This window comes from Esox lucius, chromosome 24 (assembly GCF_011004845.1).
Source record: "Esox lucius isolate fEsoLuc1 chromosome 24, fEsoLuc1.pri, whole genome shotgun sequence".
NCBI classification, from domain to species: Eukaryota; Metazoa; Chordata; class Actinopteri; order Esociformes; family Esocidae; genus Esox; species Esox lucius.
In genome coordinates this window covers 29,456,414-29,471,980 of record NC_047592.1, presented here as the reverse complement: position 1 = coordinate 29,471,980, position 15,567 = coordinate 29,456,414, and the positions used below count along the sequence as shown (strand labels likewise).

The following is a 15,567-nucleotide window of genomic DNA, read 5'->3' as shown; positions in this document are numbered from 1 at the left end:
TTTACATAACAGCAATAACGCTTACCTTTTGCCAACAACCAGGCATTGGTAGTCCATCTGGGCCCTAGTAAGGTGAAGAAATGACTAGTTAGTGACACAAACTTGGGAAAGAAACAAACATAATGTATATTTTCTGCTTGGTCTCTATAAGTGTGGGTTTTCATTTAGAAAGTTTTTTCTTTCGTTTTGTTCATCTGGTCAGTAAACAAAATGCTGCTAGATCAAATCCTGAGCCCACTTGACTGTTGATAAGTCTGTTGTTTTGTCTTCGAGCAAGACCCTATTTCTTTGTTATGTCAAATGAGGAAGCCAAATCTTGTTGGGACCTGGTGTACAAACGGTCAAATATTCCCTTTTCTGAAGTCCTATAATTGGGATATCCCAATGATGTAAATTCCCTGGTTCACAGAAACGGGGCTTTTATGGAAGAGAGAGGAAGAAATGAACACTACTTCAATAACAGTTTAGATGTCCAACATCAAACCAGCCTTTTTCATCGAAAGGCTTATACTAATAATAATTAATATTAATTATTATTTATAATAATATACAGTGGATATTAAAAGTCTACACACCCCTGTTAAAATGCCAGGTTTTTGTGATGTAAAAGAATGAGACAAAGATAAATCATATCAGAACTTTTTCCACTTTTAATGTGACCTATAATGTATAAAATTCAATTGAAAAACAAACTGAAATCTTCGAGGGGGAAAAATGAAAAATAAAAAACTTTCCTGGTTGCATAAGTGTGCATGGGGATATAACTGGGGATGTGGCTGTGTTCAGAATTAACCAAACACATTCAAACTCATGTTAAATAGAAGTCATTACACATCTGCCATCATTTAAAGTGACCCTGATTAATCACAAATAAAGTGTGCGTGCCACCCCCCCCGACGTGGTATTCGGCGTGCGTCATCGCCGGCCTTCTAGTCACACCGCTCCTCCTCCCATGGCACTGTCATGTCTTGTTATTGCACACACCTGGTGTCCATTCCCTCATTAGGTTGCCTTTATTAGTTCCTGTGTTTCTGGGTGTCTTTGTGTGGTATTGTTTGATGTATTGTACTGTGCGAGCTACAGAACGCCTTATCTGTTTATTTTGCGCTTTGACGCTTCCTTTCTTTTGGAGACTGTGTACAGATAGTGTTCAGTTGTTTTCCTGGAACTGGGATTATTCTTTTTACTTCTATAAAGTAATTGAGTACTACAACTCCTGCGTTTGGCTCCTTCTCTCTGCACACCACAACATCATTACAGAAGGATTTTCCTGACATTTTCTTAGTTGCATCTCAGAGCAAAACCCATGGAACCCAGAGCTTCCAAAGAATCAGAGGGATCACATTATTGAAAGATATCAGTCAGGAGAAGGGTACAAAATAATTTCCAAAGCATTAGATATACCATGGAACACAGTGAAGACAGTCATCCTTCCAAGAAGCCTACAGCAACATTAAATGATTGCAGGAATTTCTGGCAAGTACTAGCTGTGTGCTACATCTGACAACAATCTCCTGTATTCTTCATATGAATGAGGCTATGGGGTAGGGTGCCAAGATTGAAGAAAAACATCCAAGCCCGGCTGAAGTTGGCGCAAAAACAACGCTGCACATCACCCAAAGAACACCATACCCACAGTGAAGCATGGTGGTGGCAGCATCATGCTTTGGTGCTGTTTTTATTCTGCTGGAACCGGGGACTTAGTCATGGTGGGGGAAATTATGAACAGTTCCAAATACCAGGCTATTTTGGCACAAACCTTCAGGCATCTGTTAGAAAGCTGAAGATGAAGAGGAAGTTCACCTCTCAGCATGACAACGACCCAAAGCACACATCCAAATCCACAAAAGCATGGCTTCACCAGAAGAAGATTAAAGTTGTGGAATGGCCCAGCCAGAGCCCAGACCAGAATCCAATTGAACATTTGTGGGGTGATCTGAAGAGGGTTGTGCACAGGAGATGTCCTCGCAATCTGACAGATTTGGAGCACTTTTGCACAGAAAAGTGGGCTAATAGACTCCTACACAAAAAGACTAAGTGCTGTAATAAAATCAAAAGGTGCTTCAACAAAGTATTAGTTCAAGGGTGTGCACACTTATGCAACCAGGTTATTGTGAGTTTTCTATTTTTCATTTTTCCCCCTCAAAGATTTCAGTTTGTTGTTCAATTGAATTGTTCACATTATAGGTCACATTAAAGGTGGAAAATGTTCTGACATGATATATTTTGAGACCCTGGGGAAGACCTAGGACACGCTGGAGGGACTATGTCTCCCGGTTGGCCTGGGAACGCCTCGGTGTCCCCCTGGAAGAGCTGGAGGAAGTGTCTGGGGAGAGGGAAGTCTGGGCATCCCTGCTTAGACTGCTGCCCCCGCGACCCGGACCCGAATAAGCAGAAGATGATGGATGGATGGATGATATATTTTGGTCTCATTCTTTTACATCACAAAAACCTGGCATTTTAACAGGGGTGAGTAGACTTTTTATATCCACTGTATGTCTCTTAAAAACAGAAGTTATGTTTTATTTAATCTTCCTTTGATTCAGTTATTGCATGTTTAACTGTCAATTAAAATGAAAATGGACATTGGATGAAATGTTCAATCATGTTTGAACCAATTTCAATGAAAGTACACTAATGCAGATTACATCAAATTATTCTCATCATGCAATCAGTTTTATATTTGTTCAAAGTTTATCCAAAGTTGTGAATTGTCAATCTTTGTACATATATGTAGGTGAAATGTATACATGTGAAATGGCACAAAATGTTAAATATATCAACACTCTCATTCTGAGATGCATACCAAGTACAATAAAAGTACACTCAAATAAATTCTTAAAGAACAATTGGCTCAAAAGCAATCTAAAGTTTCATGCATTGCACAACATTCCTTAACAACAACAAGACAATAACACTTCTCCCTGAAACCAAGAATTACCAAGAATTACAATCATGAGTTGCAACTGGCATTGAAAATGTCTCTCCCTTGATCTCAGTGTGCCCAATTGGTACAAATACAGAAGGGACAAAGGTGGTTAAAGGTCGGACATGTCAGATCCATGCTGCTATTGCACTATTGCACAGAGTGTCATTGTTAAAGTTTAGGACGTTGGGATGTTAAAGGATATTTTGAAGTCAATTTTGGGAATGATAATTAAAGGCAAGAGTTCCTGTACACTTATAAGTAGGAAGGGGGGGGGGGTTAAAAGGATGAAACCAAAAGGAGAATATCAACTGCTTGTGCACATTTGAACACAGTTGGATTCAATTGGAGATGTACTATAATCTGATCAATATGTATCAAAGGGCTGCTTGCAGTCAGATGATTAGTCAGGAAGAAGTGTGTAGTGTTGTAGTAACCAAAACAGGTGATTTGTAGTATGTCCTAGTGGTTATTTGAAGTGGGAGTTGGTGGATGGTTCCAATTCTCATGCAGAAGCCATGCATGGGTAAGGAAAACAATATTGCAAAGCTGAAAATATATTTAAATATAATTTCATTTACTGTATTACATCATTGGAACAAGTCAACCTTAATTAGTATTTTGTTAGCAAATAAGTACATTTAATTCCTTTTAAACAATGTTCATTTGAAAGGTAAAACTTTCCGATAAGGGCACAAACGAGCATTAATGAATGCAGTAGTTGACATGAACAAATGATGAAAGAATACATGAACAAACCATTATGGAATGATTTCTATTACTTTATTAATGTTTTATAAATACATGAACATCGTTTGTAATGTTGATTGTTGATACAGCACAACTCATGTAGCTACATGACGTTGTTTGCATGAATAGGCTAAATAATATAAGACCGTTTCATATATTAATAAGACTACAGTGGGGTAACCATTATTACTAAGGTAGGTTAAATAATGACAGTTTAACAATAAATGTAATCAAATTAACCTTAATTAATTAATGTTAGGTATTAGCAGTGGCTAATATATTATCAGCCCTGAGAAGGGGTTACTGTATCATCAGGTATAACAGGGATAACTGAATCATCAGGTATACCAGATAATACAGTAGCCACTGCTATACCTGATGATACAGTAACGACTTCAGTACCTGATGATACAGCAACCAATAATTTGTAAAAATAAATTTGTACATTAGCTTACCTTAGTAATAATGGTTACCCCACTGTAATCATACTGTACTAACAAATTGGATTGTCTTATAGTTTATATTATTTAGCCTATTCATGCAAACAACTACATGTAGCAACATTAGTTCATTTCTAGTAAAAACTGTTTGTTCATACAAACAAGTACATAAATTAATGTCCTGTATCAACATGAACAATCATTTGTAATATATTAATAAACTAATGGCGATATGTTTATGACTTTGTTCATTATTAATTTGTTAACTACTGCATTTGTTAATGTTAATTTAAGTACCCATATCGTAAAGTGTAACCAAAAGTTTTTTAAGAACATTATTCCAAATTAGATATGTTTCAGTATACTTTAATATTTTACAATTTATGTTTGAGACTGGCTCCTCAATGGCTGTTTGGTCAGTGGCAAAGGTCAGTAATGGTCAGTAGCATGCATGGGAGAGGTTGGAAGAAAAGAGAAATACTGTACCAATTGGCATGGGGCATCCAGCCCATCCAGACCAGGCTGCCCTGGCTCTCCCTTATCACCCTTAAAGCCCCGGAACCCCTGCCGTAAAGATGACCTGGGAATGTTACTGGGAGAGATGTGGACGAAACACCCCATGCATCCCCTGCTTTGGGGGATACAGTGAAGGAGAAGGAGCCACCCTGTGACCTACAGATATCGGTATCCAGCCCATCCTCTAATAATTTACTTAATGTAAATTCTGGACCTTTTCTCATGCCATAAGACTTACCATTATTACTTCATATCAATTTATTTTGTGATATAATTAGTATTTTTCACAGCTGTTGGGCACCAAGTCCACTGGGGGGCTCCTCCTTTTTCAGGGTCTGCAGTCGTACATTGCTCTTAGCTTGAACATACCAATGGGCAGGGTGCATCTAATCCAGGGGCACCCTGTTCTCCTTTCTCCCCCTTAGGCCCTTTTTTCCCCTTCTTTCCCTTCTCCCCCTGTGGATACAATGGTTTGGTCAGGTCATAAAAAAATTCTGCTCACAGATGATGAACGGTGAATATTTGAGCACAACGAGAATGACCATATGTGGTTATTTCCTTCTTTATATTTAGATATACAGCTCTGGAAAAAATTACTGCACCTTTTTTTTTCCTTTCCAAAAAAGTTGAAAAGGAAAGTTTTGAGTGAGAAACAGAAGAGTTCAATTAGCAGTGGTCTCTTAACAGAAGCGTTCAATTTGCAGTGGTCTCTTAACAGAAGCGTTCAATTTGCAGTGGTCTCTTAACAGAAGCGTTCAATTTGCAGTGGTCTCTTATACACTCACCTAAAGGATTATTAGAAACCCCTGTTCAATTTCTCATTAATGCAATTAACTAATCAACCAATCACATGGCAGTTGCTTCAATGCATTTAGGGGTGTGGTCCTGGTCAAGACAATCTCCTGAACTCCAAACTGAATGTCAGAATGGGAAAGAAAGGTGATTTAAGCAATTTTGAGCGTGGTTGTTGGTGCCAGACGGGCCGGTCTGAGTATTTCACAAATAATTTACAAAGAATGGTGTGAAAAGGGAAAAACATCCAGTATGCGGCAGTCCTGTGGGCGAAAATGCCTTGTTGATGCTAGAGGTCAGAGGAGAATGGGCCGACTGATTCAAGCTGATAGAAGAGCAACTTTGACTGAAATAACCACTCGTTACAACCGAGGTATGCAGCAAAGCATTTGTGAAGCCACAACACGCACAACCTTGAGGTGGATGGGCTACAACAGCAGGAGACCCCACCGGGTACCACTCATCTCAACTACAAATAGGAAAAAGAGGCTACAATTTGCACGAGCTCACCAAAATTGGACAGTTGAAGACTGGAAGAATGTTGCCTGGTCTGATGAGTCTCGATTTCTGTTGAGACATTCAGATGGTAGAGTCAGAATTTGACGTAAACAGAATGAGAACATGGATCCATCATGCCTTGTTACCACTGTGCAGGCTGCTGGTGGTGGTGTAATGGTGTGGGGGATGTTTTCTTGGCACACTTTAGGCCTCTTAGTGCCAATTGGGCATTGTTTAAATGCCACGGCAGGATAATGCACCATGTCACAAAGCTTGAATCATTTCAATTTGGTTTCTTGAACATGACAATGAGTTCACTGTACTGGAATGGCCCCAACAGTCACCAGATCTCAACCCAATAGAGCATCTTTGGGATGTGGTGGAAAGGGAGCTTCGTGCCCTGGATGTGCATCCCACAAATCTCCATCAACTGCAAGATGCTATAAAGATGCCTATAAATATGGGCCAACATTTCTAAAGAATGCTTTCAGCTCCTTGTTGAATCAATGCCACGTAGAATTAAGGCAGTTCTGAAGGCGAAAGGGGGTCAAACACAGTATTAGTATGGTGTTCCTAATAATCCTTTAGGTGAGTGTATATACGTGTTCTGAGAAATGAAGGCTATTTCATGCAAGAAATTGCCAAGAAACTGAAGATCTCATACAATGCTTTGTAGTACTCCCTTTACAGAATGGCAAAAACTGTATCTAACCAGAAAAGAAAGATGAGTGGGAGGCCCCAGTGCACAACTGAGCAAGAGGACAAATCTATGAACACAAAAAATAAACATTAAAATCCCACAAATATCAAAGATTCACGAATATATGAAAAGCATTTGTGGAGCTCAGTTCTGCAAATTTAAATTCTACCCGTACAGATTGCCTTTTTCACACAAATATTTTGAGACAAACTTTCCACCAGTCTATGGGAAATCAACTCTTATCACTCAGGTATTTTCAGATAGCACATGATGTGATGTCTCTCATTTTAGTGTAGGACCATGCCGTCTTACTATGAAACTTTTTAGATGTAGGCTTTATAATCAACGATAAGTAACATCCATTCGTTATTTTCTATTGCTATTAAACTTAATTTTGACTGGTTATTTACTTCTCTATCTGCAGACAGCTTTTATAGTATGTTTCAGATCAATTTGAGCACATCTGGGACCTTGTCCAATTCGCTTGGCTCTTACAGTACTGTTACATGCATCCTTAAATGTCATGTGTAAGAGTTTTAAAGATAACAGTTTGCCTATGTTATATATATATATATATATATATATATATATATATATACACATGTATATACACACATGTATATATACACACATATACATATATATATATATATATATATATACATACATACATATACATACATATATATACATATATATATATATATATATATATATATATATATATATATATATATATATATATATATACAGCTCTGGAAAAAATTAAGAGGCCACGGCAAAATGATCAGTTTCTCTGGTTTTACTATTCATAGATATGTGTTTGAGTAAAATGAACAGTTTTGGTTTATTCTATAAACTACTGACAACATTACTCCCAAATTCCAAATAAAAATATTGGCTCCTAGGGGTAGGGCTGAAGTAGTGCAAAGCTAGAAAAAAGCCCTTCATCAATGAGATGCAAAGAAGAACCAGGTTGAAGTTTGTAAAAGACCATAAGGATTGGACCATAGAGGAATGGAGTAAGGTCATCTTCTCTGACAAGTTACATTTTCAGCTTTGCCCAACACCTGGTCGTCTAATGGTTAGACAGAGACATGGAGATGCCTATAAGCCACAATGTCTTGTACACACTGTGAAATTTGGTGGAGGATCGGTGATGATCTGGGGATGATTCAGCAAGGCTGGAATTGGCCAGACTTGTCTTTGTGAAGGACGCATGAATCAAGCCAAATACAAGGTTATCTTGGAAGAACACTTGCTTCCTTTTGCTTTGACATTGTTCCCCAACTCTGAGAATTGGTTTTTCCAGCAGGACAATGCTCCTTGCCACACAGCCAGGTCAATCAAGTTGTGGATGGAGGACCACCAGATCAAGACCCTGTTATGGCCAGCCCAATCTCCAGACCTGAACCCCATTGAAAACCTCTGGAATTTGATCTAATTAAGATGAGCTAATTAAAATGTTGTGCCAGGAGTGGCATAAAGTCACCCAACAGCCATGTGACAGACTGGCATGCCAAGACTCATGAAAGCTGTGATACAAAATCAGGGTTATTCCACCAAATATTGATTTCTGAACTCTTCCTAAGTTAAAAAACATAGTATTTTGTTGTTGAAAAATTTATATGAATTTATTTTCTTTGCATTATTTGAGGTCTGAAAACAATGCATATTTTCTTGGTTATTTTGACCAGTTGTTGTTTTCTACAAATAAATACTCTAAATGATAATATTTTTATTTGGAATTTGGGTGTAAGTTGTCAGTAGTTTATAGAATAAAACAAAAATGTTCATTTTATTCAAAAACATACCTATGAACAGTAAAACCAGAGAAACTGATCATTTGCAGTGGTCTCTTAATTTTTTCCAGAGCTGTATATAATATAAAGCTCTAGAAAAAAAAGTTGAAAAGGAAGGTTTTGAGTGAGGAACAGAAGGGGTTAAAATTAAGAGATCACTGCAAATTGAACACTTCTGTTCCTCACTTAAAACTTTCCTTTTTTGGAAAGGAAAGAAAAAGGTGCAGTGGTCTCTTAATTTTTCCTGGAGCTGTATATTGTATGTATATATACAGTGGGGAGAACAAGTATTTGATACCCTGCCAATTTTGCAGGTTTTCCCACTAACAAAGCATGTAGTAGTCTGTAATTCTTATCATAGGTACTCTTCAACTGTGAGTGACCGAATCTAAAACAAAAATCCAATTGTATGATTTTCAAGTAATTAATTAGCATTTTATTGCATGACATAAGTATTTGATCCATCAGAAAAGCAGAACTTAATATTTGGTACAGAAACCTTTGTTTGCAATTACAGTGATCATACGCTTCCTGTAGGGATTTTGGCCCACACCTCCATACAGACCTTCTCCAGATCCTTCAGGTTTTGGGGCTGTCGCTGGGCAATACAGACTTTCAGCTCCCTCCAAAGATTTTCTATTGGGTTCAGGTCTGGAGACTGGCTAGACCACTCCAGGACCTTGAGATGCTTCTTACGGAGCCACTCCTTAGTTGCCCTGGCTGTGTGTTTCGGGTCGTTGTCATGCTGGAAGACCCAGCCCCAACCCATCTTCAATGCTCTTACTGATCACGCGATACATGTCCCCATCCATCCTCCCCTCTATGGTGCAGTCGTCCTGGCCCCTTTGCAGAAAAGCATCCCCAAAGAATGATGTTTCCACCTCCATGCTTCACGGGATGGTATTCTTGGGGTTGCACTCACTCTTTTTCTTCCTCCAAACATGGCGAGTGGAGTTTAGACCAAAAAGCTCTATTTTTGTCTCATCAGACCACATGACCTTCTCCCATTCCTCCTCTGGATCATCCAGATGGTCATTGGCAAACTTCAGACGGGCCTGGACATGCGCTGGCTTGAGCAGGGGAACCTTGTTTGCGCTGCAGGATTTTAATCCATGACGGCGTAGTGTGTTACTAATGGTTTTCTTTGAGACTGTGGTCCCAGCTCTCTTCAGGTAATTGATCAGGTCCTGCCGTGTAGTTCTGGGCTGATCCCTCACATTCCTCATGATCATTGATGCCCCACGAGGTGAGATCTTGCATGGAGCCCCAGAGGGAGATTGACCGTCATCTTGAACTTCTTCCATTTTCTAATAATTGCGCCAACAGTGGTTGCCTTCTCACCAAGCTGCTTGCCTATTGTCCTGTAGCCCATCCCAGCCTTGTGCACGTCTACAATTTTATCCCTGATGTCCATACACAGCTCTCTGGTCTTGGCCATTGTGGAGAGGTTGGAGTCTGTTTGATTGAGTGTGTGGACAGGTGTCTTTTATACAGGTAACGAGTTCAAACAGGTGCAGTTAATACAGGTAATGAGTGGAGAACAGGAGGGCATCTTAAAGAAAAACTAACAGGTCTGTGAGAGCCGCAATTCTTACTGGTTGGTAGGTGATCAAATACTTATGTCATGCAATAAAATGCAAATTAATTACTTAAAAGTCATACAATGTGATTTTCTGGATCTTTGTTTTAGATTCCGTCTCTCACAATTGAAGTGTACCTATGATACAAATTACAGACCTCTACTTTATAAGTAGGAAAACCTGCAAAATTGGCAGTGTATCAAATACTTGTTCTCCCCACTGTACATATACAGGTGCTGGTCATAAAATTTGAATATCATCAAAAAGTTGATTCATTTCAGTAATTCCATTCAAAAAGTGAAACGTGTATATTATATTCATTCATTACACACGCTGATATATTTCAAATGTTTATTTCTTTTAATTGTGGTGATTATAACTGACAACTAAGGAAAATAACAAATTCTATATCTCAGAAAATTTGAATATTTTTAGAAATGTTGGCCAACTGAAAAGTATGAACATGAAAAGTATGAGCATGTACAGCACTCAATACTTAGTTGGGGTTCCTTTTGTCTGAATTACTGCAGCAATGCGGCATGGCATGGAGTCGATCAGTCTGTGGCACTACTCAGGTGTTATGAGAGCCCAGGTTGCTCTGATAGTGGCCTTCAGCTCTTCTGCATTGTTGGGTCTGGCGTATCGCATCTTCCTCTTCACAATACCCCATAGATTTTCTATAGGGTTAAGGTCAGGCGAGTTTGCTGGCCAATTAAGAACAGGGATACCATGGTCCTTACTGAAATAAATCTGCATCTCCATAAAGTTGGTCAGCAGCAGGAAGCATGAAGTGCTCTAAAACTTCCTGGTAGACGGCTGCGTTGACCTTTGACCTCAGAAAACACAGTAGACCAACACCAGCAGATGACATGGCAACCCAAACCATCACTGACTGCGGAAACTTTACACTGGACTTCAAGCAACGTGGATTCTGTGCCTCTCCTCTCTTCCTCCAGACTCTGGGACCTTGATTTCCAAAGGAAATACTTTCATCAGAGAACACAACTTTGGACCACTCAGCAGCAGTCCAGTCCTTTTTGTCTTTAACCCAAGCGAAACGCTTCTGACGCTGTGTCTTGTTCAGGAGTGGCTTGACACAAGGAATGCAACAGCTGAAACCCATGTCTTGCATATGTCTGTGCGTGGTGGTTCTTGAAGCCCGGACTCCAGCTGCTATCCACTCTTTGTGAATCTCCCCCACATTTTTCAATGGGTTTTGTTTCACAATCCTCTCCAGGGTGCGGTTATCCCTATTGCTTGTACACTTTTTTCACCCACATCTTTTCCTTCCCTTCGCCTCTCTATTAATGTGCTTGCACACAGAGCTCTGTGAACAGCCAGCCTCTTTAGCTATGACCTTTTGTGTCTTCCCCTCCTTGTGCAAGGTGTCAATGGTCGTCTTTTGGACAGCTGTCAAGTCAGCAGTCTTCCCCATGATTGTGTGACCTATAGAACTAGACTGAGAGACCATTTAAAGGCCTTTGCCGGTGTTTTGGGTTAATTAGCTGATTAGAGTGTGGCACCAGGTGTCTTCAATATTGAACCTTTTCACAATATTCAAATTTTCTGAGATACTGAATTTGTGGTTTTCATTAGTTGTCAGTTACAATCATCAAAATTAAAATAAATAAACACTTGAAATATATCAGTCTGTGTGGAATGAATGTACAAATTATACAAGTTTCACTTTTTGAATGGAATTACTAAAAAATAAATCAACTTTTTGATGATATTCACATTTTATGACCAGCACCTGTATACTTTGTGCCAATATATTGAAAATAAAGAGCACTGTAAAAGTGCTTTTGGCAACAATCATAACTTTGAGTCTTCTTTTGGGTATGCCTTTACCAGCTTTGCACAGCTGGGTTCTGGGCAGTTTCTCCCATTCTGGCAGTTGTCAAAACTTTCCCTGTAGATCCTCTCAATCCGTGTAATTCCAGTAATGTCTTGGTTGTGTCATTCGGGTGGTTGAAAAATGCATTTTCACCCCTTTCTGAGATCCTGTGCAATTTCTATCAGGATTTCTTCAAGGACTTTTCTCTATTTGCTTCTTTCATCTTTCTATCACTCCTGACTAGCATCCCCATAGTCTATCCACCTTTCTTCACCGTTAGGATGGTTTTAGCCAGATGATGAGAGGTACAGTACCTTGTTTTCGCCAGATGTAGCGCTTGATATTCAGGGCAAATTATTCAGTTTTGGTCTCATCAGACCAGAGAGTGTTTTTCTTCATGTTCTCAGAGTGCCTCAGATGGCCTATCATTTCCTCAGGAATTGCTTCTGTATAGCCACTCTAACTTGAAGGCCTTGAAAAAATTCATGGCTTGCTTTTTTCTTTTACAGACATGTGTGAGCCTTTCTAAATCATGTCTAATAAAATTAATTGGGACTACAATTGAGTTCTAGAAACATCTCAAGGATACTCCAACATCACAGGATCTGAGCTCAATTTGGAGTGTCATGGCAAAGGCTCTGAGTACTTGATATATCCGTTTTTATTTTTCAATAAATTGGCACAAATTTCCAAAAATGTGTCATTGCCTTGTCATTATAGGGTATTGTGTGTCAATGAATGGCAAAAAATATAATGTAATTATTTATTAATTAAGTCTATAACACAACACAATGTGGAGATAAGAGGTCTGAATATTTTCCAAAGGCACATTTACATATGTATTCATATACACATATACAAACATTACCGGCCAAAGGTTTGGACACACCCACTCATTCAAAGGTATTTTTAAATGAGTAGGTGAGAGTGCAAAGCTGTCAGGCCAATATATTGGAAAGCTGTCATCAAGGCAAAGGGTGGCTACTTTGAAGAATCTACAATATGAAATGTATTTTGATCTGTTTGTCTTCATTATTAATCTACAATGTAAAATAGTAAAACTAAAGAAATTCCCTTGAATGAGTAGGTTTGTCCAAACCTTTGACTGGTACTGTATAAATACAGACGGGTGACAAATTAAAGGAAAAACCAACATAGTGTTTTAGTAACGGGTAGAGCCACCACAAGCTGCTTTGGGCTGTCTAACACGTTGGTCCAAAATCTCCCATAGATTGAGATCTGGCAACAGCTAAGGCCATAGCATTTTATTCACATTATGTTCATAGACATAAAACCATTAATTGACCCCTCATGCCCTGTGGGTTGGGGCATTGATATCATGGGGGATAGAGGGACCATGCCCATCAGGATAGAAATGTTTTACTTAGGATAAAGGTGACCCTTCCCTCTAAGGGGACTAGTTGACCTCAATCATGCTAGGAAAATGCCCTCCAAAGAATAACAAAGCCTCCAGTCCCCTTCACTGTAGGGATCAATCATTCAGGTCTGTACCGTTACCTTGGTGTACGCTACACATGCACTCACCCATTTGTTAAGAATATGGTGAAGGATGGCTTATCGGACTATATCTTCTATGGTGATGCCTATTATGCTTGCAAGGCTGAAATCTCAAATGTGTATTTGTCTTTGTAATGAAAGTTTGATGCACTGCAACCCTCGAATACAATTTTGATTAGGGCCCCCAAAAAGACTACAGCCAGACCTGCTCTCAGGAATTACGGTGAAGGCTACAGTCTACCTGTCACAGGAAGCATCTGTTTTGGTAATTTTCCTCCACGCATTTAGGTTATTCGTTTAATGTGTCACTCATCTGTATACAGTGCTGCATGAAAGTGTGTGAACATGACAAGGATGGTCATTATTTTAGTATAAAATAAAATAAACTAATAAAATGCTTAACCCCAATTTCTAATAAAGCCTTTCCAAATACAGGTTATAAACAAAAATATCTGAAATACTTTTGTTGTTTATTTAATATAAGTAGTTTATTTTACAAAAATAAACCTCTGTGAGGTTTGAGGGGTGTTTTACATGTAGTGCCCGCTTCACGTTCTGCCACATCTTGATTGCATTAAGGTCAGGACTTTGACTTAGCCGATCCAAAACACAAATCTTCTTTCTCCTGAGCCATTCTTTGGTAGATTTCTTAAATGCTATGGGTGATTGTCTTGTTTTAAGACCTATTTATGAACGAGCTTTAGCTTCTTGACTGATGGCCTGATGTTCTGTTGAACAGTCTTCTGGTATACTGTATGTCAAAATTCATGGTTCCATTATTGATGTGCAGTCGACCAGGTCCTGAATGGGAAAAGCAGATCCAGATCTTGACATTCCTACCACCATTCTCGATTGTTGGAATTAGTTTATTTTGGTGGTTGGCAGTTTCGGATTTTCGCCAAACATCTTTCCAGAGAATGGACTTCCAGAAACCTTCAGGTTTGAACAGGTGGTCATTGGCAATGTTATGACTGCAGAGGATTCTTCCTAGTAACCCACCCATGAATGCCATTTTGATTCAGTGTTCTTATTGTTCAAACATGCACAGTAACCTTGAGAAGCAGCAAAGGTCTACAAATTTACATATATTATGTTTGGGTTGGCATGTTCCTAATATATAATTTTTCTTGAGGTTCTTGGGGATATTTTGAAAGGGCCTACACTAGGCAAAAATTGCTGTCATGTTACAATGCTCTCCATTTGTAAATTATTTACCTCACTGTCGACTGATGGATCTCCCAAATCTTTATGAGATGGTTGTACAGCCTTCCCCAGACTGTGCTCTAATTACCCTCTTCCTTGATGTCCTTGGAGATCTACTTTCCTCTCGGCATGTTGTGTTTTGCATTCAACTGTAGGGGTAACACTAACCTGACCAAGTTTCTTGTGTCTATTCATCAGAATCCCGCCCACACACTTTCCTAAAGGTCCCTCCTTTGATCGGTTCATTTGGTACCCAATTATTTACCCACATGATTCTACTTACCTACTTGATTTAACCAATGCAAGTTGGGGTTTACTCTGCACCTGCACAAGCTATTCTTAAATTTTTCTACGACACTTTCTTCTAAACAACATAGTGAATTGCTATTAATCTGTTACTAAATATACTAAAATAATTTTATTGCACATGGGGTTCACAAACTTTCAAGCATTGTGTGTATATATATATATATATATATATATATATATATATATATATATTCATATATACAGTATCTCACAAAAGTGAGTACACTCCTCACATTTTTTAAATATATTTTATATCTTTTCATGTGACAACACTGAAGAAATGACACTTTGCTACAAAAAGTAGTGTGTACAGCTTGTATTACAGTGTACATATGCTGTCCCCTCAAAATAACACAACACACAGCCGTTAATGTCTAAACGGCTGGCAACAAAAGTGAGTACACCTCTAAGTGAACATGTCCAAACTGAACCCAACGTGTAAATATTTTGTGTGACCACCATTATTTTCCAGCACTGCCTTAACCCTCTTGGACATGGAGTTCACCAGAGCCTCACAGGTTGCCACTGGAGTCCTCGTCCACTCCTCTGTGACAACATCACAGATCTGGTGGATGTTAGAGAACTTGTGCTCCTTGGCCAGGCCATCACATTTTCCCTGAGCTTCTTTAGCAAGGCAGTGGTCGTCTTGGAGTTGTGTTTGGGGTCATTATCATGATGGAATACTGCCATGCGGCC

At 39.0% G+C, this 15,567-nt stretch overlaps 1 protein-coding gene across 10 annotated transcripts in view; it reads right to left on the bottom strand.

Annotated features, from left to right (window-relative positions):
• Window positions 1-15,567, bottom strand: part of LOC105008546 (collagen alpha-1(XXV) chain) — a 388,822-nt gene that overhangs the window by 4,722 nt on the left and 368,533 nt on the right. For 9 of the 10 annotated variants that reach the window (XM_020044365.2, XM_020044363.2, XM_020044367.2 and 6 more), the window contains 2 exons: window positions 4,603-4,680; window positions 26-64 (listed from right to left, as the gene is read on the bottom strand). In XM_020044365.2, coding sequence (XP_019899924.1) covers window positions 26-64; window positions 4,603-4,680 — 117 coding nt within the window. The remainder of the gene's footprint in view (window positions 1-25; window positions 65-4,602; window positions 4,681-15,567) is intronic. The other variant, XM_020044369.2, reaches the window with a different exon arrangement.